Source organism: Clarias gariepinus, chromosome 27, assembly GCF_024256425.1.
Source record: "Clarias gariepinus isolate MV-2021 ecotype Netherlands chromosome 27, CGAR_prim_01v2, whole genome shotgun sequence".
NCBI classification, from domain to species: domain Eukaryota; kingdom Metazoa; phylum Chordata; class Actinopteri; order Siluriformes; family Clariidae; genus Clarias; species Clarias gariepinus.
The window spans coordinates 18208629-18232718 of NC_071126.1; the positions used below are offsets into that span (position 1 = coordinate 18208629).

Sequence of the window (24090 nt, forward strand, 5' to 3'; positions counted from 1 at the left end):
CTACCTGTCTCAACTGAGAGAGCGTATATTGAGATGGTGAATTCATACAGATATCTGGGGCTGCAGCTGGATGACAAACTGGACAACCTGAACACAAAAAGGTCAGAGACAGCTGTTCCTCTTAAGGAGTCTGGGATCTTTTAATATGTGTAAATAATAATGAAAAAAAAAATACTGATGTTTTATCAATCGTCATCGCCAGTGTGATACCCCGACCACCCACTACACATAGTTTCCTGCAAACACGTAAGACTTCTGTCCTCAGACATTCAGTGTCACTTTCCTGCTGTTCTTTGCATAATTACTACAATTTGCACTGGGGGGTTGCACTGAGGGGGTTGCACTGAATTTCATTTCACTTATTAATTTTATTCATTCATGCCTTTAAAAATATATTTTATTACTTGATTATCTATCTATCTATCTATCTATCTATCTATCTATCCGTTTGCAACAAGAGAAAGGGAGATTACATTACATTAAAATGCAAAATATTAACTGAGTAATCTGATTGGACAAAAGGGAATCAATCACAAGTGGTGATACAGTATAACAACACTGGGATGTTTAACCGTATGTATCACTCCACACCACAAGTGTTCTACAAGCATTAATTACACTAAATGTCGGTCGCAGCAGGGGTGGAAGTAGGTGCTGCACCCTCGCCACAGGAGAGATGTGCTGATATTCATCACAACAGCATGACATGAGTGAGATATTGCTTAATTATAATCTATAGGTTAATTATCATAATGCACAAATTCTGATTTAAAAAAAAAACAGATTAAGTATTTCATGTAAAGGTCTAATGTACATCAATCTCCAAATGAAAAGCATAAAAGATTTCTATATTTTTTTTCTACCTAACAATTAAACAATGTTTTTCTCACATAAAATAGTAAACATTTGCAAAATACATTTAAATAATATGTACTATATTTTGCATTTTAAGCACATTTATATTGTAAATACTGCAGTACGTAAAGTAAACACAAGATGACGCTGTGCACACAACCCCTAAACCGTAACTCCCGTAGAAGAATAACCCTACAGCCCTGACTCGTTGTTTTTTTCCCCTACCTATATTAGAACGCTATCTCTCGCCTTTGGTTATGATTGGCTGGTTATACCAAACCTTGTCTTTGCTCTGCACTTAGATTGACGGTTTCTTAGACCGGATGACCAATCAGGTTCGAGGAGGCGGGGTTTCTGCGGAATGCGGGTGGGAAAACGGCTGCGGCGGAAGGTCTCGCTTCTATGTATGTCTGTCTTGTCGCCATTTATATGTAGCGTTCGCATTTCGACTTCAGTAATAATTTAACATAAGAAGGTCGACAGGTTGGGAGTTTTTTTTTGAAGACGCTGTACCTCTTGTCGAATTGTCAGTTTGGTGTTTAAAGCAGAGAAATAAAAATAAAGAAAGACGCTGTCGGTGTAAATAGCTAGCATGGTGTGTAGCTCCTGGGAGATTAGCTCTTTTAACTAGCCTCAGCTCAGATTCACAAAATAAGGTTCAGTGTGTAGTGACTAGTTTGACTGATTAATCTTGTATATTTTTATTTATAACAAGAGCATTTCCGGAGATTAGCAGGGTTTAATTTGGTTGTTTCTAAGTGAACCGGATCAGTGTTGCTAGCATAACTAGCCGTGACTAGCCTGCCCCATCACGCCCCTTCTGCGCAGCTGCAGAAACGCCGCTTTTCCGCTAACACACTTCTGCTCCTGCAGAACGGCGTGTCTGGCGTGTTTTTGTCGTTTTTCTTTCTTTTTTTGTGTGTGTAACCGGATGTATTAAGGAGAACATTTGGAACACTGAAGCTGGCGACAGGACACCGCACATCTCCCCCTAAACAAGGTGAGGAAAGATTCCTAAACACTCTCCATTCAACACTGTATCTATCACCTGACTTTATTATCAGTGATTCATTTGATTGTTAGTTTTTTTATGTAGCTGATATAACCTCCTTCACTCAGCCTGGCTTCATACTCAGTACTTCATTCTTCCTGAGTTTTTCTTCAACTTGTTACAGAAGTCTCCCGATGACGTCATACATAAAATGACGTCAGATCCTATCCAGCGTGATATGGTATAGAGTGGAACAGTATACAAAGTAATGTGGTATATCGAGTGATACAGCATAGTGTTAAAGTATGAAGTGAAATATAGACATATAGTATAGAATGATATCATATCGAGTGACACAGCATAGTGTTATAGTATAGAGTGACATACAGTAAAATAGATTATGTTATCAAGTGATTTACCATAGAGCATTATAGAGTGATATCACTCAGCACTATGCTACTGTATACCATATAACTCTATACAATATATCACTCTATACTATGTTAGTGTCTACTATAGTACTCTATGCTATATCATTCCATATCTCTTTATACTATAACACCATGCTATATCACTCGATACAGTGTCACTTTCTATACTATGTTACTCTATGCTATATTGTCTCGTGGGATATAGTATAAAACGCTATAGTATTGAGGGCTATAGAGTGATATGGTATACAGTAACATAGTATATAGCATACTATTATAGTATAGAGCAATATAGTAGGCAGTGATATAGAGTCATATGGTTTTAAGTGATATGGTATAGAGCATTATAGTATAGAGTGATATAGCAAGAGTGTTATAGTATAGAGTAAGCTAGTATATAATCATATCATATAGAGTGATATAATATAGAGTGGTATACAGTAATGTAGTATAGATTTATATGGAGTGATGGAGTGTCATATAGAGTGAGCACTATATGGACAAAAGTATTTGGCCAAATCTGTTATCACCACAGCAATCTGCCTTTTTTTTTTTTTCTTGTGATGTGCTGATATCCAGCACAACAGCGCTTCCTCGAATGGGATATTGCTATTATACAGTGGTTTCCCAAACAACAAACTTTTATCAACAGATTATGATTATAAAAAAAATATATATATATTACTTTATTTTTGCACTCCACCAACCTTCATTATATGGACAAAAGTATTTGGCCAAATCTGTTAATTCTTGAATTTAGGTGTTTCAATCTTATCCAGAGTGAAGGACAGTCTTAAGACTTACCAAGCCATCTTGGACAATGCTATGCTTCCAACTTTGTGGCAACTGTTTGGGAAAGACCCTTTCCTATTCCAACATGACTGTGCCTCAGTGCTCAAAGCAAAGGCTATAAAGACATGATGTAATGGACTCAATCCCATCAAGCACCTTTGGGATGAACTAGAACGGAGATGCGGGCCTGGCCTTCTCATTCAACATCAAGCCTTCTCGTCTGACTTAATAAATACTCTGCAAAATGAATGGGCACGAATTGCCACAGAAACACTCCCAACATCTTCTGGCCAGCCTTCCAAAAAGAGTGGAAGCTGTTAGAAAGGGGGACCGACTTCATATTGAAGTATGTGTGTTTGGATATGATATCATTGCAGGTTTGGTTAAATACTTTTTGTCCATAAAGGTTATCCTTTCGCACCTAGTGGAACTAATAAACTGTGACTGGCTGAATTAGTGTATTTTACTACTAATGGGTGAAAGCAGTTTTAAATTCTTACCTTGCAAGTGGTGGACAGTCTTGTAACCCTTGGATGTTACTTTTTATATTTATTTTATTTATTCCGCTTAAGAATATCAGTTCCATTAACTTCTGGGTTTTGGGGTTGAATCCTAAATAGTGTTTAATAGAAAGCTAGTGCGCTATGCTATCCCTTGTTCAACACACCAAGTCATTTAGGATTCAGCCTCGTGTCAGTTAGCTTTGCAACTCGCCTGAGGGGTAAATCAAAGGTGATTAAGAACTGCTTAGAAGCAATTATTAAGGAGTAATTATTGAGAGTGCTGTTTAAGACGACAGGCAGGCAGCTGCTCTCTCCTCAGTACTGGGGACCGTACAGACCTATTCTCACCTGACTGTGAGTGTAATTAACGACTGTAGAACACCTGTGACATGGAGTGATACATCTGGTTAAACATCCCGGTGCTGTTACGGTTAATTATCCGCACTCGTGGAATTGGATTCTCTCGTCCGATCAGATTGCTCGGTCAGAGCTAACTAAAATATGAACGACAAATGCTCTCCAGGATGGAACGAAATATCAGGCAGTCATATAACAGTAACATTGTGCTTAAAATTGAAAGCACTGATGAGGATTCATTTATGAAATTGTTTCCATGTTTTAAACTCTGCTCTGACTACAAAGTGCCACATCACATCTTCTTCCTTGCAAAATCTTTTACTTTTTACTTTTTTTCCAGTCTTTTAAGTCGTTTCTAACTCAAACGTTATAATCAGCTCTAGTTACGTGACTCATTATGTGAGTTTAGAAATAGCACAATGAAAAAGATGCCTGTCAAACCATTTCAAACCTGACAGTCGTTACTGTTTGCTCTAAAAGTCACTAGATTTTTTTTCCCCGGATGATTTAAGAGATGTCTAGCTGACTACACTCTTCCCAGCCCTGTCTTTAAACACACCTAAATGAGGTCATCATGTAATCATCGACCCTCTCATGAGCTGCAGCGTGAGCCGGGTATGTTAAAGCAACAGTAGGAGAACAGAAAGACATGAAGCGGAAGTGCTCTGCCTGGACTGGAACAGTTAGACACGGGTAGGAGGAACGAGTTCGACCAGTGAAACAGCTTGAATGTAAATCAGGCAGCGTAACGTCCTCGCCGCGACTTTAAAACTCTTCTGCATTTATCTGGAAGGCAAAGCGTGAATCAAAACATCCTGAAACATGCACCGGAGAATCTGATTTATTTATTTATTTTTTTATCTTTTCTGCCTGCGCACATTACAAGTCTGCTCGTTGTGCTCGATGCTTCCTTGTAGTCCTCATTTTAAGACCTAATTTTTATGACATAAAGGACACGGTTCTGTGAAAGTGACATTGTTGGCTGTTATTTCTGGCTTGAGAGTTCATTTTGCCCTGGCCATTCACATTGCCTCTTAGGCAATATAAAAATAGTCAGGAGTCATTTTTTTGTAAAATTTTTTCTTTCCTGAGCTTAGCAAAACTCCTTGCACTGAAATACAGAAAGTTTCTATCTCAGACCCTTAAAAAATCTCTCAGACCCATTTAAATCTCTGATACAGAGACTGATTCAGGACGATGCTTAGTATTAACCAGAATGCTCCAGTGACTTAAACTATTATTCAGTAAATGATGAAATATGCATGTGCACTTTGTTGTCTTTTGTTTTCTCTTTTTTGTATAGAAATAGATAGTTTTAGGTCAACTTAAAAATTTAAATATGTCATATCTGAGCTAGTCAGCTAATCCGCTACTTGCACACCTACTTCTGCGTTCTTTTCAGTGAGGCTCAGTCAGTTCCGGTTTAGCAATGGCTATGTTCTACACCCGCTGTCTCCAGGATCTCCCACGGATTAACGTTACTGACGTGCATCGTATTTGCAAAACAATCAAAGCCCCATCCAGCAAGCTGGAGAAAGGCTTTAAATTATACGCAGCCCCGTATATACACGGTTACGAAGATAAGCAACATTTAATGTTAATCAACTTTCAGTGCTAACTGTTAGCTAACTGTAAACAAACAGGAATGCCTTAATTATTTTCATCATATGTGCTTGTGTTATTGCTATCATTATCAAATGAAGACAGGCTGTCAGGGGAAGTCTGCGTTCGAGCCTTGTGTTACAAGTCAATGAAGTAGAATGAGGCACCATTCACTCTCTCTCCTCTCCCACACACTGGACCGCGATGCTTTAACCGCGCAATCATTCCAGACAAAAAGCACTGGCACAGCGCCAGTTACTAACTTTTTTTGTGCCTCTGGTGTTTGTGGTTCAATAATCTGATCACTGCTAAAATGTTTACTGCAAACCTTAGAATTGCTGGTAGGACAAAAATCGTCTCGGCGTATGTTCACAAGCCACCGTTTTCTAAGGTCCACATCTGAAGGAAAACTGTGAAAACTTAAAGTTCTGTTGAACTTCGCAGAAGATGTACACAGCGGAACACAACAGTGTCCGTTGTATACCTTCTGCTGTCTCTGAAATCTATAAAAACACTTTTCCTCCAAACTCCAAAACAATGGTCGACAAACCGGGACTCAGCGAGCCCTATTACTTCAAAGTGGAACTACGTAACGAGTCTGCGCGCACGTAGCGTATTAGATCTCATAGTTAGCTAGCTGTTTCCGGATGTAAGTGATTCACTGATTTGCTGAACAAGAAAAAAAGTCCATCTTTCATGAAAAAAATGATTCATCAAGTTACCGAACGAGAGAAGCAGTGACTGTCACTACCTAAAAGAACTAACAGAATTACTAAAAAAGAAAGGAGTGAATCTGTCTGTCACAACGGAAATAATTCACCGATTCACTGAACAAAAATGTAGTGAATCTGTTACACCCAAAATGATTTTTTTAAATTAATGAAAAATAAACGAGTAAATCTGTCTCAACAGAGATGATGTATTGAATTACTAAACAAGAAAAGAGTGAATCTGTCACAGTGCATATAATTCACTAAACAAGCAAGGAGTAAGTCTTTCACAGCCAAGATGATTTACTGACTTGCCGAACAAGAAATCTGTCTCTATGGAAGTGATTCAATGAACAAGAAAGGAGTGAATCCGTCTTGATGGAAATGAGACAATGAACGAGAGGGGACGACTCTGTTAAACTGAAATGACTCACTGATTCATTGAACAAGAGGTAGAGAGAAATTCGAGAACACGTGATTCATACTTCCGGCTCAATCTTCCATTGAGAAATTCAAAATGCAGAAAAGGCAAGCTCCTAGTAAAAACATGTAACTCTAATCCGAATATTATCTTCTTCGTCTCATTGGACTGAATCGTAACACTCCCCTTCCTGATGACTCGGGTACCATGTCCTGTTTATTTTTTTTGGGCGGTGTTCCATGTGCCCCACAAAAAAAATTCTCAAATTTCTTCTTTCTCAAATTTTTTTTTTTCACTTTTTTTTTTTTTCCCCATACTCATTGCCCTTTAAGGGCTCCATATGTTATAAAGGCCACCAATTCTCTTTAGAAGTGGTCTTGTCTATAAAACGTTATAAATAATACAGGTCGCTTTTTCCAAACATCACTGACTGGTGCCTTTATAAAACTATTTTAAAAACGTTTTTCTTTTAAGAATTTGTTGAAAGAATTTGGTCTCTGCCCTTATTTTTGCAAAGTTTTTTCTTCTCCCCAGTAAACTCATTACTGTTATTGTTCAGTACAGATACGTTAAATGGAGATTAGATTGAAAAGCTGCTCGAGAAGTACTTCCCTGATCTGTGCAATTCCCTCCGCAGTTTTCGGTCACCCACCCTTGCGGCCGAGCCAGCGGTTATCCATCAGCGATGTCTGAAGGAGAAGCAAAACAAGCTCCAGCACCGACTTCCACCATGGAGGCAAAGAGCGAGGCAGCGGCCACCGCATCGACTGCTCAAGGCGTCTCGTCGGTGTCCCCCCCGGTGTCCACGGTAACGCAGGCTCCACCAGCCCCCACGACAGCAACTGAAGACGAAGAAGAGGAGAGTGAAGACGAGTCCGAGATTCTGGAAGAGAGCCCGTGTGGACGCTGGCAGAAACGTAGAGAAGAGGTACAGCAGCATGACTATGTTTAAAAAATTAACAAAAATATTTGTGGCATAATGAAAAGAAAAGAACACAATAAATAAATATGATTCTTGGTTTGTTTTTTAAATTCAAGGTCAACCAGAGAAATGTTCCAGGCATCGACAACGCCTACCTGGCCATGGACACAGAGGAAGGCGTGGAGGTGGTGTGGAATGAGGTCATGTTCTCCGAAAGGAAGAACTTCAAGCTGCAAGAGGTACAAAAGAACGCATACAGATATGTGTATGGGACAGAAGTTAACCACAGGAAAAAGTTTTATTTTCTGTGAATTATAATTAACTTCTGTGGCTGAAAAAAAAAATAGGTTAGAAAAATTCTGATGATAAATATATTTTTAACAAAGGCCTGATCAGTTTGTGATAAACTGTATGTAGAAAAGGTTTTTATTAAACTGAATAATCTAGGATAAGATGAGATAAGGTCAGATTGTTTTCAAAATCGAGCTGTGTTCTCCATAGCAAGAATAGAGTCTAGTACAGTGGGAATAACTCACTTAATAATTAATTTAATTCACAATAATTCACTCATTTAAACATGTGCATGATCAATATTCCTTAATAAAATACAGATGCTATAAAATGTCAATAAATCACGTGTATTCTTTGTTTCTCCACACATTAAGTGTATCTTGACGTAAAGGGTACATGGGTCCAGTACAATTGCCCGCCCTCTTAATTATTTGTCCAGGAGAACGACATCATCCATGATTGAGTGACTACTAGCAGACGGTCTCCTCTCTCACTACCGATCCTATGACTGTTTATTTTGCAACTGAGAGGCAGTGAACACAGCGGCTTCAGGAATTAAAATGTGCATTTTTGATATGTCATGTAGGACAAGTTATCATTACTAAAACGTGTAAATTTTTGTGCTGCTGGGATATGGGAATGACGTCACAAAAATGTCTAACTCTCAAAATGTGTATATTATTAACATTATTTGGTCTTGGCATAAACAACCATAAAAACATCCGATCATATAAATCTTTGCTATTTCTTTGCCTTTTCCTTTTGCTCAGTTTGTATAGTTGGTTAAAATGAAATAAAATTCAGTTTATCACATTGCTTAGGTTGTACTGGGGGAAAAAAAAGCATGTGTTGCTCTATATTGCACAATCCTGACCCCTAAATATATGTATTTAAACATAGTAATGCAAAAGGTTGAAGGGCTACGTGCTCTGACAAACAGTGGCATCTTCGTACACGAGAGAGTTCTTAATGTTTTTTTTTTTTTTTTTTTTAACTTTATCTTACTCTACATACACGGGTAAGTAGGTTAGTATGTTGGATCTCTGAAATGTGAAATTAATAGAAATATTAAATAAATAAAAATGTTGCGTTAAAGGTCATGTGTATTTTTTGGTTGTGCGTAGTAGACTTTGCAGGCAGGTATAGCGCAAGTATATTTGTCCATAGTGTATTTTAATACTCAAGTAATGTTAGATTTGCTCCAATGTAGATGTCTTTTATAGAAGCTTTATAGAAGCTTTATAGAATTTTACACAGTTGCCCAGATCATGCAGTTTGTAGACGCTCCCTACTTCAGTTCTATTCTTAGCATCTAGCAAGGATTAAATATATAGGTATTTTGACTAAAAGTTAACTTTTTTGTACTACACTTAGATTATAAAGCGTTTACTCACAGGCCGATCCTGTTATATCTTATGCCGTGACATTACTATCAATAGTAACGGTTTCTCACTTTAGTCTTTGTGTATGATTGGACGGTTAGTGCATCATTGAGTTTTTCAATGTGACTCCCCAAATATTTCACAACGCATTCCCTCTGGACTCGTTCTTAATCATCGTTTTGCTTTCAGTGCAGTTTAGTAAAGCTCGTCTATTCAGCCATCTGTGCACACACACACACACACACACACACACACACACACATTACATCCGCTTTGTAGAAGCACATCCTGCACTTTTAAATAAACACAATAAATCGACTCAGTAATGGATTAAATGTTGAGCTGGAATGTGTGGAATGCCCCACCGCTATCTGATAAGCTCGCTGTTTTAGTCGTGAATAAACCTGACTGCAGTGTGAACAGACCTTCGCCCCCCCCCCCCCCCCTCACCCAGTTATACGAATGCAACCTTGACATGATGACTGTGCTTCTGTTCTGGCACGTCTCACTGTACTACTTGCTTTTTTTTTTTTTTTTTTTTTTTTTGCCGCATATTTCAAGAACCCACAAACTGCACCGATGTTTTTGCCTCTAGGGTTTTTAACCTTGACTAACAGATGCACCATGCCTACTAGGTCATGTGCTAACAAGGTAAACCTGAATGAAGGTACAGGCAAACAAAGCAGAGTGATGTAACATCTGTGCTTATTATCATTCTACACACTATATAGACTGTTGTTTAAGAATGCTTTGAGCTTAGATTTATTGATTATGTGTAGAAGCTATGGGCTTTACTCTTAATTAGTGGTTTAAATGGACATAAACCAGTTTTTACAGTCATATTATGAGTGAAATTTGTATTTTTATGCTTAAACTACACATGTTCTTTGTAAGGTTACATGTTTCAGACAAGTAAAGAAAATCAATTATATATGTTTTCATTTCAGGAAAAAGTGAAAGCAGTTTTTGATAACCTGATTCAGCTGGAGCATTTGAATATCGTGAAGTTCCATAAGTACTGGGCGGACGTGAAGGAGAACCGAGCCAGAGTAAGTGACCCCGTGAGGCCTCACATGCTGTAAAGCCGGATTAGTGTAGATCTGGTTAAAAGCAGATTATTTTAGTCTAATACCTGGTTCAACTCAGAACTTAGAGGTGTGATCCGAGTCATAAAATTCCCAGAGACAAAATTTGGCTTGTAGAGCTGGTAAAGTGTCATGCCTAAGCTTTACTTTGCTTTAAGATGAGAATAGAACATTAAATTAATGTCTTCAGTGAATGGTATGAGAGATGTATATAAAAATTTCAAGAAAAGTAAAGAACTTGTAAGAGGAAAAAAATAAGTGTTTATTATTTATAACATAGCGTATGGTCTGCATATTTACTCTTAGTCTAATGCATACTTTATTCGTTCAAAATATTCCCACTGACAATATGAACGTCTCGTAAAATGAAGCTACTGTACAGGATAAAATTGTGGTTTACATTAAAAAACAGTTTTATTTTTGAACCTCTAGACTAAGATATTACACTGGTTGCATTGACCTTCATTGGTATCTTGTTATGAAAATGATAATGGAGGACATGTCAGTGTTATAAAGTTTAGCCACTGGGTTATTTTTTTTATTTTTTTTATATATATATAATTTATTTTTTTTTATTATTTGTCTTGTTGTTTTTTTTTCTTACCATGGCAGATATGTTTATGATCATGGTTCTCATCTAATTATAGAACATGTAAAGTTGTCTCTAAGAAACAAGTTGGTTCCCTAAACCGTGATTTTCTTACTAGTCCGTCCTTTATTCTCTCTCTTGAAGTGAATACAACAAAACAATCTATTTACCAAGAGAATATAACTTTTGTCCTTCAAACTAACCCTAATCTTGAGCTCTTCCTTTGAAGTTCTAAAACTGGAGACTCCTTTCATAAATGTTAAATACTGTCACCTTACAGAAAAATACAAGCATATAGTTTTGCGTGAAAGTTAATATCTCTTTTTTTAAATTATCAGTTTTTTTGTTTAGTTTTTACTGTATGTGTGTGTTTGCAAAAACATAATAAAAATCATCTCAGTATTTTCAAGGTCTCTGTACTAGGCAAATACATACTCAGACGGACAACATATAACCTTTCACTGTTTGAAAAATGAAGTGAAGCATGAAAATAAATAGATCCACCTTTAACACTTAAATTTTTTTGATTGTGTAAAGATTCTTTTGTCAATTGTTAAAAGCGCTATACAAATAAAATTGAATTGACTAGCAGCAATCACTAAAGTAATCGTTTCCTGTATGACTTTTATCAGTCACTCACATTGTTTTGGTCCATTCCTCTTTACAGCATTGCTTCAGTTTATTGAGGTTTTTGTCCCTTCGCTTATGCATAGCTCTCTCAAGGTCCCGCCACAGCATTTCACCTGGGTTGAAAAATAAAATAATCTAGACTTTTAATAGACCATTCAAAATCCTTGATTGTTTTATTTTTCAGCCAAATGTAGATTTACTGGTGTGCTTTAGATCATTGTCCTGTTGCATGACTGGATTTCGACCAAGCTTTAGTGCTTTTATGTTTTTTTTTAAACAGAAGAGGCTTTCTCCTTGCAACTTTTCTTGTTCAGTCATCTTCTAATCGTGCCATCATGAATTTTAATATTGAGCACGCTCAGTCAGACCTGAAGGGTCTGAGATGTATTGCTTGTTTTTTGGGGTTTTTTTGTCTTTGAGTATTACACGGCCTGACCTTGGGGTGAACCCTTTCCAGACTGACGTGCAGTAACACTTGCTTCTCTAAGCCCATTGCTTTATATGTTGTTCCGTATTGGTATTGTGGTAACACGCACCTGAAAGCTCCAAAGCAGAAAACTGCCAAAACTTCTGCTTTTATAGAGGCTTCACACCTACTGAAGATCTGTTAATCAAGGGCTGATGATTAGCGACACCTGGCTGCAATTAAGGTGGTACTTGGTATTGGTTACATGTTTTTATTTATATATTTTTTTGGGCTTTATTTTTGTTAGTTTTGTTCAAATAAATAATGGCGCCGTAAAAAAAAAAGTTGTTTATCTGAGGTTGTATTTGCGTGATACTAAGATCAGATGATTTTAATGTTTTTACATAAAAACACACAAAATTAAGAGAGGGCGTACTAAGTTTTACACATGCCTGTACATTTATTATTAGCTCTAGATACTGTGAAGCATCCACCGTAACGGTCTCTGTGCATGTGAACTGTTGCCGTGGAAACGCTGATGTATTAGAAGAACGAGCGCATTAACAATAATACGTTTACAAACAGTTCTGTATATTTCTAAGAGCTGCATGTTGTTTTTGTATTATTTCTGGGCTGGAGCTTACCCTGAAATGACATTTCGTTCTTTCCCATCAGGTTATTTTTATAACCGAGTACATGTCCTCAGGGAGTCTGAAGCAGTTTCTGAAAAAGACAAAGAAAAACCATAAGACTATGAATGAAAAGGTATATCTGTTTCACTTAATATAAATGATAAAGTGAATATATGTATAATAATTGTCTGTGTGCTGAAATCTACATGCTAGATTTTTGTAACTTTTTTTTTTCTTGTTTTTATTAGGCATGGAAACGCTGGTGTACTCAAATATTATCTGCTTTAAGGTCAGTTTCCAACATGTGCATTTCTTTACTGTATTAAACGTGTTTTCTTTTGTTTAGTATTTACTGTCAAAATAACTAATAAGTGGTATTTAATAATATAATTTCATATTCATGACGGGTTATAAAGAATTCATTAATTTCTCATGGAGCAGAGAGCAAATACCACACATGTGCCCTTCTTGTTAACTTATTTTCTGTTTTTTCCTTTAATGTCTCTTCAGTTATCTGCATTCATGTGAGCCCGCAATCATCCATGGGAACCTGACCTGTGATACCATCTTCATACAGCACAATGGCCTCATCAAGATCGGCTCAGGTAAAACCACCCCTCGCTTGTGGAACAGTGATGCTTAGTTTGCAGTGCAAACGTGTCAAAAAAAAAAAAAGTGTCACACTTTCAGTTTTGGTAAAGTTAAAAGCGATGTGAGGATGTGTTCAGTGTTTCCTGCTGCCAACTTTGAGAAATATCAGATGCAATAAGATACTGATTGTGTAGAGCCTTATAGCAATACTGAAAGACTGTTGCAGAAAAAAGATATACACTATCTTTATATGAATAAAAATGCATCAATAATCGATTAGGTCCTGGCTTTAGTCACAACCAGGACATGAAAGAACTGTAAACCAGCAACAAGTACAGAATATTTTAGTGACATAATCATTGATGGGTTGGTGTGGTAAAGCTAGGTGAACAAACTTGAATGGTTTATTCCTTATGGCCAAACAATTTACAATTACACCCACTGTTTTTTTTAGGTTTAAAGTTATGTTTAACAGTCCTTTTTTCACTCCTCTTCTAAACATACTGTTTCTGTGTTTATCTCTATCTGCTGCTGAGACACACCCTTACAGAAAATAGCAGAGCTGAGCAACAAGCCCTTCTTGTGGGGGGGATTGTTTAAACTAAAATAGAAAGAGGGCAAAAAAAACAGGGAAAGTCCCTTTTTGTCACAATTCTTTGCAATTTAAAATAACAAAGATGAGACATGTGTGAACAGTCAGCCTAGTGTGAGAAATGGTACAATCTGACTTTAATCAGCTACCTGATTTTTTTTGGCACAAAAAAAGGGTGTGGTTGGTAGACAGAGACAATGACCTTTTCTTTGCATATTTGGCTCGAGACATCCTCACCAAATGGGTGACGTAATATACACTGACAGCAGACACCGACGTTGTGCGCTTCTGTTACCATTGTCATGACGACGGGGAAACTATGACATTAAACTAACAAAAGGAAAACACTTACATTTAACATTAACCTCAGGCCAGGATTGTAGTAACAATCTCCAAATAGAATACGAAACTTATCAATTTATAAATGAGTACAACATGTTTTTATTTCAAGTTAGGAAACATATATACTCCATAATGTAATGTTTGTTTTATTGCATTCCTAATTTGATGATGTGGAGCCCTGCACTAGAGGATTCTTCTATAGATGTTTAATAAAAAACAAAAATATCATCAATGTTATCTGCTGAATTAAACTGAAACTAGTCTATAATGACCCATTTAGTAAATATGATGAGATGAGTATTCGAGATATCTTGTTTTATATTAATACAGTGATTTTTATTCTTCACAGTCGCTCCAGACACCATTAACAATCATGTTAAAACATGTCGGGAGGAACAGAAGTGTTTGCATTTCTTTGCACCAGAATATGGAGGCAAGGGCCCTTTTTCCCATTCTCAACAGATTGAATAGACGAGTGCTGATTTTTATTGTTAGCTGTACTGTACAATGTCCAGTAAACGGGTACAAACAGTATTTTATCTCTGCTTCCATACAGCTGTTGCTAACGTCACCACAGCTGTGGATATTTATTCCTTTGGGATGTGTGCCTTGGAGGTAAGCGAAGAGCGCTGTTCGTTTAGGAAGGTCAGGTGGAAAAGCCGTCTCCGGTCGTTTGTTTGTTTCATTTCAGTCTCTCTCTGTCCATAGATGGCCGTGCTGGAGATTAGCAACGGAGAGTCGTCCTATGTGTCACCCGAAGCCATTAACAGTGCCATCCAGTCTTTAGAGGACCCCCTGCAGAGAGTGAGATCTTTCACACGAGCACATTCCCTCATACCAGTATTAATACCAGTGCATGCCTAATATTGTTCTTTAGTTCCGGCATCGAGTATTTTATATAGCTGTATTTTGTTGTAGCTTTTTTTTAGAATGTTATAAGATTTTTCTATTTTAAATTAATTCATACAAAGCATGCACATGTATAAAATTGTGCTTTGGACATCTGAATGGTGTCTAAGCTGTTGAACGTGTGTGAATCTGCAGGAGTTTATTCAGAAGTGTCTGGAGGTGGACCCCAGTAAGAGGCCCACAGCTAGAGAGCTGCTTTTCCACCAGGCGCTGTTCGAGGTGCCGCAGCTGAAGCTCCTGGCCGCGCACTGCATCGTCAGTCACCAGCGTGAGTCTAATGTTCTGGACAAATAGGTGGAAAAAAAATCCCATAGACTTAACATTAAGACTAACTTAAATGGACTCTAGCACAGGGCAAGAATTTAATACAAAAAGAGCCATGCAAGCTGTGTCAGAACATTCTCCGAAAGAGGTTACAAGTTGTACTCCTGGGACAGAACAGGTACCCAAATTTGCCCCATTGACTAATAATAGTAAAGGTACTCCCCATTGAAACAGGAAATGTTCACAGTTGCATTCCATGATTTAGTAACTTCCATAGTTACTTTGAAATTGAACCTAACTGTTGTCATGGAGACATGGAGGTGGGCTCATTTTACTAAGGCAACCAATTAGTCTCTCAGGATCACTGTGAAGCTGTCAAGCCACGCCTTAAAGCACTTTAGCAACTGATCCCATAGACTCTCATTATAAAAGGCCCAGAGGCCTATTCAATTCAATTTTATTTGTATGGCGCTTGTAACAATTGACATGACCGCAAAGCAGCTTTACACAATCAAAAGAATCATTTAAGTTTGTATGAGATGTGAACGTATATAAATCATAATGATCAGATTGTCCCTGATGAGCAAGCCAAGGACGATGGCGAAAGTGGCAAGAAGAAAAACTCCCTGAGATGGTAATAGGAAGAAACCTTGGGAGGAACCAGACTCAACAGGGAACCCATTCTCATTTGGGTGAAAAGTGAGACTATGAAAGTCTTTTTAGTAAAGTGGAACCGTCCCTAGTCACCACATGCGACCAGATCTCCAACCAGAAGCGGGACACCAGGACGAGTCAGACAGGTCCACAGGGCAGAGGGGGTCTGGATCCCTGGCAGCTCAGGAGCAACATGTGTAGCTCGATAGAAAGAGAGGGAGAGGGAAAGAGAGAGAGGGAGAGAGCAGAAGAGTAGGAGAGATAACAGTTAGGTAGGGTCACATTCACACAATGTATAAGGTGGAATGTACATTGACTGCCTAGAGCACAGCAAGCACCACTCACATTCTCTTTAGAAAATATACTACTTATCATTATTTACGAAATCATTGGAGATTTCAAGTGGTAGCCAGTGTGTTAGGAGCGAGTTATATATTTTGAATCGTAACAAAATCAAAAGATGTTTATACCGAATTGGGACATTTATAAAATAGTGATCGCAATACAAATCGAATCAGCTTCTAGGAATTGTGATAGTATCATATTCGGTGGTTCCTGGTGATTGATTGTGTTCTCGCTCGCTCAAACTCACTCGCTGTCTCACATGTGATTGTTCTTTTATCATAGCTTTGAATGCACTGCATGGCATGTGACCAAAAAATACTAATATTTCAAAAAAAGCAAATCTATGAATCTGCTGTTTGTTGTAGATATGATCCCTGAAAATGCTCTTGAGGAAATGACTAAGAACATGGACCCCAATCGTGTGATCATGGAGATGAAGGAAGTGCAGCTAAAGTAAGTCTATCTCTCTCTCTCTCACGCTCCTTTAATCAGGAGGTTAGGCAGCATGGGTTGATGATATGATTCTGTAAAGAAAGACGAAATAGCATCCTTATTTTTTTTTTATGTTTTGAGTAAAACTTTATATGCACATCTCCGCTCCTCCAGGTTGACCCAGTTTCCTGCACTGGAACTTGACAAGTTCCTGGAAGATGTGAGGTGAGAACCGTGTTAAAATAGTTAGGTAAAAAATAAACTATGTATGTTGTTACTGGGGGTGGTGTGATGATGCTGAGTTCATTTAAACCCCCTGAAGTTGATTATTTTTCAAAAACAGCATGTCCTGAAGTGTTTTATTTCACTTATGCCATTGGAGCTTGCCATGAATCTTTACTTCATTAAGACCGATCATCAAATAAATTTTAATATTGCACAACCATAACCCGAGTAAATACAAAAATGCAGTTATTGATTCCATTTATTAAGGGGGAAAAAGCCTGACCATCTGGCTCTATGTGAAAACTTACTGAACCTCCCCCTAAATCTAATAACTGGTTTTGCCACCCTCTGTGGCAACAACTGCAGTCAAGCGTTTGCGATAACTGATAAAGTCTTTTAAATCACAGAGAAGGACTTTTGGCCCACTCTTCTATGCAGAATTGTTTTAGTTCAGCCAAAATTGGAGGGTTTTGAGCATGAACTGTCTAAGGATCTCAAACAGATTTAAGTCCGGACTTTGACGAGGCTACTCCGAAACTTTATTTATTTATTTTGGCCATTCAGGGCAATTACTTTTTCACAAAGGCTAAGGCAGGTTTGGGCAGCTTTTTTCTCTTAATATATGAAATTATCATTTAAAGACTGCATTTTGTATTTGCTCGGGTTATCGTTATATAATATCAAAAATTGCTTCATGATCACAATCATTTTAAAAGTGACAAATTTGCAACAAAAAGCTAAATAATAATAAGCACACAATCTCATTTAATCCAATTTAGCTCCTCTTGTCACTTGCATTATTATATTACATGAATGTAAATAAATCAGTAATAAATGTGTCTGTATGTCATTTACTTTTTGGAAAGTAAGAGTAAGATAAAAGGCACAGCTTGTCATGTTGCAGGGAAATTACAAAATGTAGTTCCTCTGTTCTGTAGAGGTTTAAGACACTTTAAGTCACTTAAACTTTACCATTGTTCCAATGCATTGACATCGGAGACTCCTTTCATAAATGTTAAGAAGGCCCTGTAGTTGTCATGTGCAGCTGTGCTACTGAAATTAACCATTACCTTCTGACCAATTGACAGTGCTGTGATATATACCTGGACCTGCTGTAAGCTAAAGTCTTGTTTTTTTTTTTGTTTTTTTTTCCTTTTTCTCTTCCTTTTTTCTCCCCGTGTCTAGAAACGGGATCTATCCTTTGACGGCATTTGGGGTGCCTTGCCCTCAACAGCCCCAGCAAGAGGCAGTGAAGTCCCCTATCGTCCCACCCTCTGTGAAAACACCCACGCCAGAGCCTGCAGAACTCGAGACCAGGAAGGTGAGATAAACACGGACATGGTGCAGGGTTAGGGTTAGATGATATCAGTGTCGTTATACCCTAGATCGTGTTTAAGATTAGAAAGTTGTGCCACTTATGAAAAACAGCGGTGGTGATATTTTCACCTTGTTGACTTACCATACCAAGGTTAAAATTACAAAGAGACGACTGAGATGTGGTGTGTGTATATATAAAATGGTTTATATATAAAACAGTTCTTAACAATTTATTACATGTTCTGAGGTCAAGATACTTTATGAGAGGAAAACTGTGTAGTCTACTAATTTGTACTGAAGCCATGACCGTAATGGACTGTCAACCCCTTAAACACCAAGCTCCTAACATCTTAATGAATAGCAAATTTAATGTAGTCAAACCGCTGCTTGTGAATTACTGGCCTTTTGTCCTGATCAAGTTTTTGTATTTTATTCAAGGTGCTTCAGATGCAATGCAACATTGAGCCTGTGGAGGAAGGAGCAAAACATCATGTAAGGTTTTTCCTCAATACACACACACACACACACACACAAACACACACACACAGTTCATGTCATGGTTTAGACAAAGTCCCTAAAGTGTCTCTCTCTTTTTTGTTTTGTTTTTTTTAAACAGTTGACTTTGCTGCTGAAGCTGGAAGATAAGCTGAACAGACATTTGAGTTGTGATTTGGCACCAAGTAAGTACTACGAGTTTTAAATCTACAGATCAAATCAATGTTGAAATCAGAATATCCCCCCCCCGCCCATATCTGCTTTGATACTAGTCTATAGCCACAAATCCCAGATTTAAATTAATGCTTTCATTCTCATGCATTATGGTTTCAATTAGACAGTTGTTTTTGTTTTTGTTTGTTTATTTATTTTTTAATTGACTTATTAAAAAATATTTATTTTTTAATCTGTATTTTTTATTTACTAATTAATTTAACATATAAATAATTATTTTAGCGATTTATTTCTGGTGAATTGATTAATTCTATTTCTAAGTTGCTAGGGCTACAACTTAATTTTTTCATATTCGAATAATCTATTAATTATTGAAATGATAAATCGGATTACTGATTACACATTTACTCAATAGCTCTCATGTAGCATTTATGGATGATTAAATTTGTCACCTAATCTGATTATCCATCCACAATGTCATTTAATCATTGCGCTGCTATAACTTGTTAATAAATTACAACCAAAACGGTGATATTTAATTAGTTTATTACCCTTTTCTTTGAGCATTTCTTTACCCCAAAAATATTGCCTTTGCAAATAAAAATATAAGTGAAATATTTTCCTTGATTGCAGATTTTAAAAAGTTGCTTGCATTATTAATAATATAAATTATACTAAACCCCGCCTTCTTTCACCTTTCTTTGGTTAATGTGCAATTTGCAAAAAAAAGTCAATCTTAGCATAAAGTTTAACTCATTTCTTACCATCAGTGTTGAAGCAATTTATTAGAGAATAATTTTAATTCAGCTGAAAAATGCTTAATTCATGTTTGTCTATGTTTTTTAAACAGCGCTATGATTAATGTGTTGCATTAATGCTCATGGGGCTTTATTTGTGTGTCTGTGTCTGTCTGTGTCTGTGTGTGTGTGTGCGCGCGCAGACGAGAATGTCCAGGAGCTGGCGGTGGAGCTGGTCCAGCTTGGCTTCATCAATGAGGTAGGCTCTTCAGCACTGTCAGGTTTTTCCTGTCCTCTGATAAATGCGACGCCGCAACCACCGAGATCCCATTTCATTTATTTCCTTTGTATCTAATTTGTATTGTGTCACATTCGGATCTGATTATGACCTCATACCTCTATCTTATAGGCTTGAAATATTACATAATTTAGTATGGATTTGTAATGCAGTGTTTCAGCCATTTCTCCAGGCTGCTAGACAAATGAATTATAATTTTATAAATATACAGATTTAATCTCATTGAATAATTTCCCAAACCAGTAGAACTTAGATCTTTTATGTAGGGAGAAATTTAAGAGTTAAAAGCAGCACGATGATAAGAATATAATGTTTGAAATTATAACATTATGGTTCGACATAAATTTTAATGCTATAAAAATGCTATAAATGTTAGAGGAATGTCTAACAGGCTAGACATCCTGATGCAGTACATTGGAGATTTACTGGTAATGTAATTGTCTGAGTGTAGTCATCTCTCCAACTTGGCTCTCCCACGAAAACCAGTGCCACACCATCTGCCCGGCTCTCCCACTCACGCTGTTCCCTCTCTCATTCTGGCACATTCGTTTCATATCACATCAGTGTCTCTACATTCTTTTTGATCGTTGTGGTTGTTACATCCTGTAAAGCCATTTAAATTATCTGTTTAGCATATTAAACTGATCAATAAAGCTGCTGATAAAGTAGAGCTTTGGTCTCATGATCCAGTAGAAAGCAAAGACTTTTTTACGGCAGTAAAAGAAAAATTAGGGGATTTTTAAATTTTTTTTTGCTTAATGTGATTTAAGCACAGATCAGCAGTCTTTCCCGCTAATGTACAGCTGTATTACTCTTCAACTAGTGTTTGTGATGTAGCAGGTGGTGGGGTTTGAAGGAGTTACAGTACACGGCAGACAAAAACCCATCCCTTTAGAGACAGTCGCAATGCCACTTTTATAAAGGTGACTGTCGAGTCCTCAATGTGTCCTCAAATACGCAAATGATTATATCCATATTAATATCACGTAAATCGAATATAGTTATTAGTCACTGGTGATTCTTTAAGCAGCAATCATGTGCTAAACTCTTGAGGTAAAAAGATTTGTTCTTTGGTTCTTCTTCTACTTTTTAAGCCTTAACTTCTTAATTGAAATTCAATAAAATTGATGAATTATTACGTTTGGCGGTAACATCACTCCTTCTACGTGTTGGTGCAATGCCGCCACCTATTGAACTGGAGCATTAGGCAAAAACTTGTCAGAGATTGGGACATTAAGAATATTAGTAAAAATCAATATAGAGGAAGAAAAATAGCTGCTTGAGACTATCGTTAGTGCTATTAGAGTAAAAATTGCAATGCTTACAATTTTAAATCAAACCTGCACAGCTCTACACAGTTTGTATTTACGGTCACTCCGGATTTTAAAGGTATTTAAAGGTAATTTAAAGGCAAGGATAAATGAAATAAAAACGCACTAATATTCACTTGCTGATTTTCTGTTTCCTCTCCTGGTCTCTGCACTTTTATTCCTGGTCATCACCACTCCGTCTTACTCCATGTCTTTGTGTATTTGTTGTCTCTCTTTGTCTCCGCAGGGAGATCAGACGCGCCTCGCCACCGTGCTGGAGGAGGCCTTCTCGAAGTTCTACAGCCGTAACGGCTCTCTGAATCCTGTTACCGTTTCCTCGTAGCAGAGGGGTGGAGACGGGTGCCTCTGCTCTCCATCACTCCTCATCCTCACACACAGGACAGGACTCTAGCGCTTGATCACTCGAAGGACGGGGCGAAAGTTTGTTTAGGTTTTTTTTTTTTTTTTTTTAAGGGATAAGAAGACCTCGACCGGGCGCTCACACGACAGTTCCTGCAATTCTGTTGCTCTGCACGCCGCTGTAGGTGGCCGAGACTGTTGCCTGACGTTTGTGTGCATTTACTTCTCTCTGTGTAGCCACCTGCTTCTGAGAAACAGCAGTTTTTGTTCAAGTCAGTATTACAAGCTGTGTTCTTTTTATTGTTATTATTATTGTTATTACTTTGTTTATTATTATTACTTACAGTATCTATGTGGGATGGGTCATGGTTCAGGCTTTTTTTTTTGCTGTTTTATTTTCAGCAAAAGCCCTTTATGATGGTGTTTTTTTTTTATTTTTTATGTGCGTATTTGATTTGGTCTCAAATCCTACTCTTTAAATGAGAAGAAACCAGGAAAAGTCGTTTACTGCTTCAAGTTCTCATGTGACCTGATGGAGATTGCTCTAGCTTTTAAAGGTGCAATTATTAGTTTTTCAATAACTTAATGGCTACTTAATAAGGTCATGAAACTAAACAAAAAATGCCATTAAGCCATCATTTGGCATCTCGTATTCATAGTAGGTTTTTAAATTCATGTTTTTTTCTTTTCTTTTCTTCGTAACTCTGCGGCAAACGTAACCCAAAGGTACGATTAGGCGTTTATTCTGTTACGAGCGCTTTAAATGTTCACGTTAACATATGGGCGCTTTAAAGAAGGGGAAAAACTTATTTAGAGCATCTTCACTGTAATTATCTATAACTGTGGTTAAATGCAAAGTTCACTTAAGCCAATACTGTGAAACGGAGGGGCTGTCAGTGTTTGGGGAGAGGGGGGGAGGGTGTAGATTATTTATCATTTACATTCTATACGCAAGGAATCAAGACGTGTTTCACTCTCAGCGTTTTAGCAACTCTTTGTGAATGTATGAATTTCTTTCATTTGCTGTATATTTTTACCAATGAGTGGTGTGTTTTGATTTTTTTGCGCGCGTGAGGAAAGGGCACTCGGTTTTTGAAAGTTTTTTTTTTTTTTTTTTTTTCGCTACTTTCACTAATCTACAAATTCCCAATTGTTGAAATGTGCCTTCTACAGACGAAGAGTTGGTTCTGGTTTGAAAAGGCAGCCGGTGTTTGGTCACTGATCCGCTGCTTTTGAAATGGATAAAACAATCAATCAATCAGTCGCGCAAGCTACCTTTTGCTAACACTTGGATGTTGGACATGAACATGCTTTTGCCCACTGAGGAGGTAGTTTTTTTTTTTTTTTTTTCTTCCCCTTTTTCCTCTGTGAAACCAGCTGAAGGTTTTGAAAAGAGTGTTAGTAAGATGCAAAGGAATGTTTCTTCATGATCGCTGGTGTTTGGGAAAAGCAGGTAAAGGAGGTGTAAAGTAGGTAAAAGAAAGGTCCATATGGTGCTGGTCTGGACACTTGTAAAGCATTTCCCCACCCCACCCCCCACATATACTGTATATGAAAACACTCAATCAGATGTGATTGTGATGGGCTTCTGAACAAGTGACAAGTCAACAGATTCCTGCCTTTTAGTGCCGTCGTCATCAACTTTAGACTAGCATTCCTTGATCGGTTGGTCAGTCAATCAGTCGGTCGGGTAAGATATCATGTCATTAATTATTGAGTTTTAGAAAAAACGTTTAAATTACAGGTGACTTTGTGGAGTTTTGATCTAGGTTTTTGTTTTCAAATCAAAGTACTCCAAAAAAAAAAAGTCCGTTGCCACTTTTGTTCAGAAGCACCTCACACTCCTGTGTGCTGTACACACTGACCAGAAAACTTAAAAAAAAAAAAAAAATCCAGTTTTGACCTTCTGGCATTTTCAGATCAATCGTCTGTCATAGTTTTATTTCCAAAGGAAAAAAATGAAACCAGCGAGTAGCTGATAACTGCTTTTACAGCTCAGTCCTGTTTATGTATTTTTTCCAAAACGACAAAAGATTGCATTATTTCTTGATTATAAAGACGGCACTTCTTCAACTTGAGTTTTGTGAGTCATTTGAAAGCGGTTCTTAAACTATCTGTTATAAGGGTGCAAACATATACACACATATACACGGTGTACATTTGACGTATACTGGAGGAAGCAGAATCGATGGACCCGAAGAAAAATTCAAGGAATAAATGTGCAACGCTTACGTTATAACGGCTGCAAACTATAAACATCTGTTCCCTTTTCAACACATCTTATCATGTTAAAAAAAAACACATTTTATCATGTGACCGAGACATAGGTAAACATAAACCCGTCTCTCTCTGCAGTTTAACTCAACTGCGTAGTAGCGGTACAGACATGATTCGAATCATATTGGTGCTAAAATGAGTCGTATTAAGTTGATTACCAGTAAATTGA

General features: G+C 37.4%; 1 protein-coding gene across 1 annotated transcript; it reads left to right on the forward strand.

Moving 5' to 3' along the window:
• Nucleotides 1-1204: 1204 nt before the first annotated feature.
• Nucleotides 1205-23717, forward strand: nrbp1 (nuclear receptor binding protein 1). Its single transcript, XM_053489303.1, has 18 exons — nt 1205-1855; nt 7300-7590; nt 7701-7823; nt 10205-10306; nt 12643-12732; nt 12848-12888; nt 13110-13204; nt 14474-14557; nt 14681-14739; nt 14833-14928; nt 15169-15301; nt 16662-16749; nt 16903-16953; nt 18139-18274; nt 18709-18762; nt 18887-18950; nt 19880-19935; nt 21532-23717. Exons 2-18 carry the CDS (start codon nt 7348-7350, stop codon nt 21625-21627), a joined length of 1611 nt encoding a protein of 536 aa, XP_053345278.1. The 5' UTR covers nt 1205-1855; nt 7300-7347; the 3' UTR covers nt 21628-23717.
• Nucleotides 23718-24090: the final 373 nt, after the last annotated feature.

Bases quoted from the DNA above. Each gene is read 5' to 3' on its own strand.
- nrbp1 (XM_053489303.1), top strand. From the start codon at position 7,348: ATGTCTGAAGGAGAAGCAAAACAAGCTCCAGCACCGACTTCCACCATG. The intron at 7,591-7,700 runs GTACAGCAGCAT...TTTAAATTCAAG, and splicing joins GGCAGAAACGTAGAGAAGAG to GTCAACCAGAGAAATGTTCC. The intron at 18,763-18,886 runs GTAAGGTTTTTC...TTTTTTAAACAG, and splicing joins AGGAAGGAGCAAAACATCAT to TTGACTTTGCTGCTGAAGCT.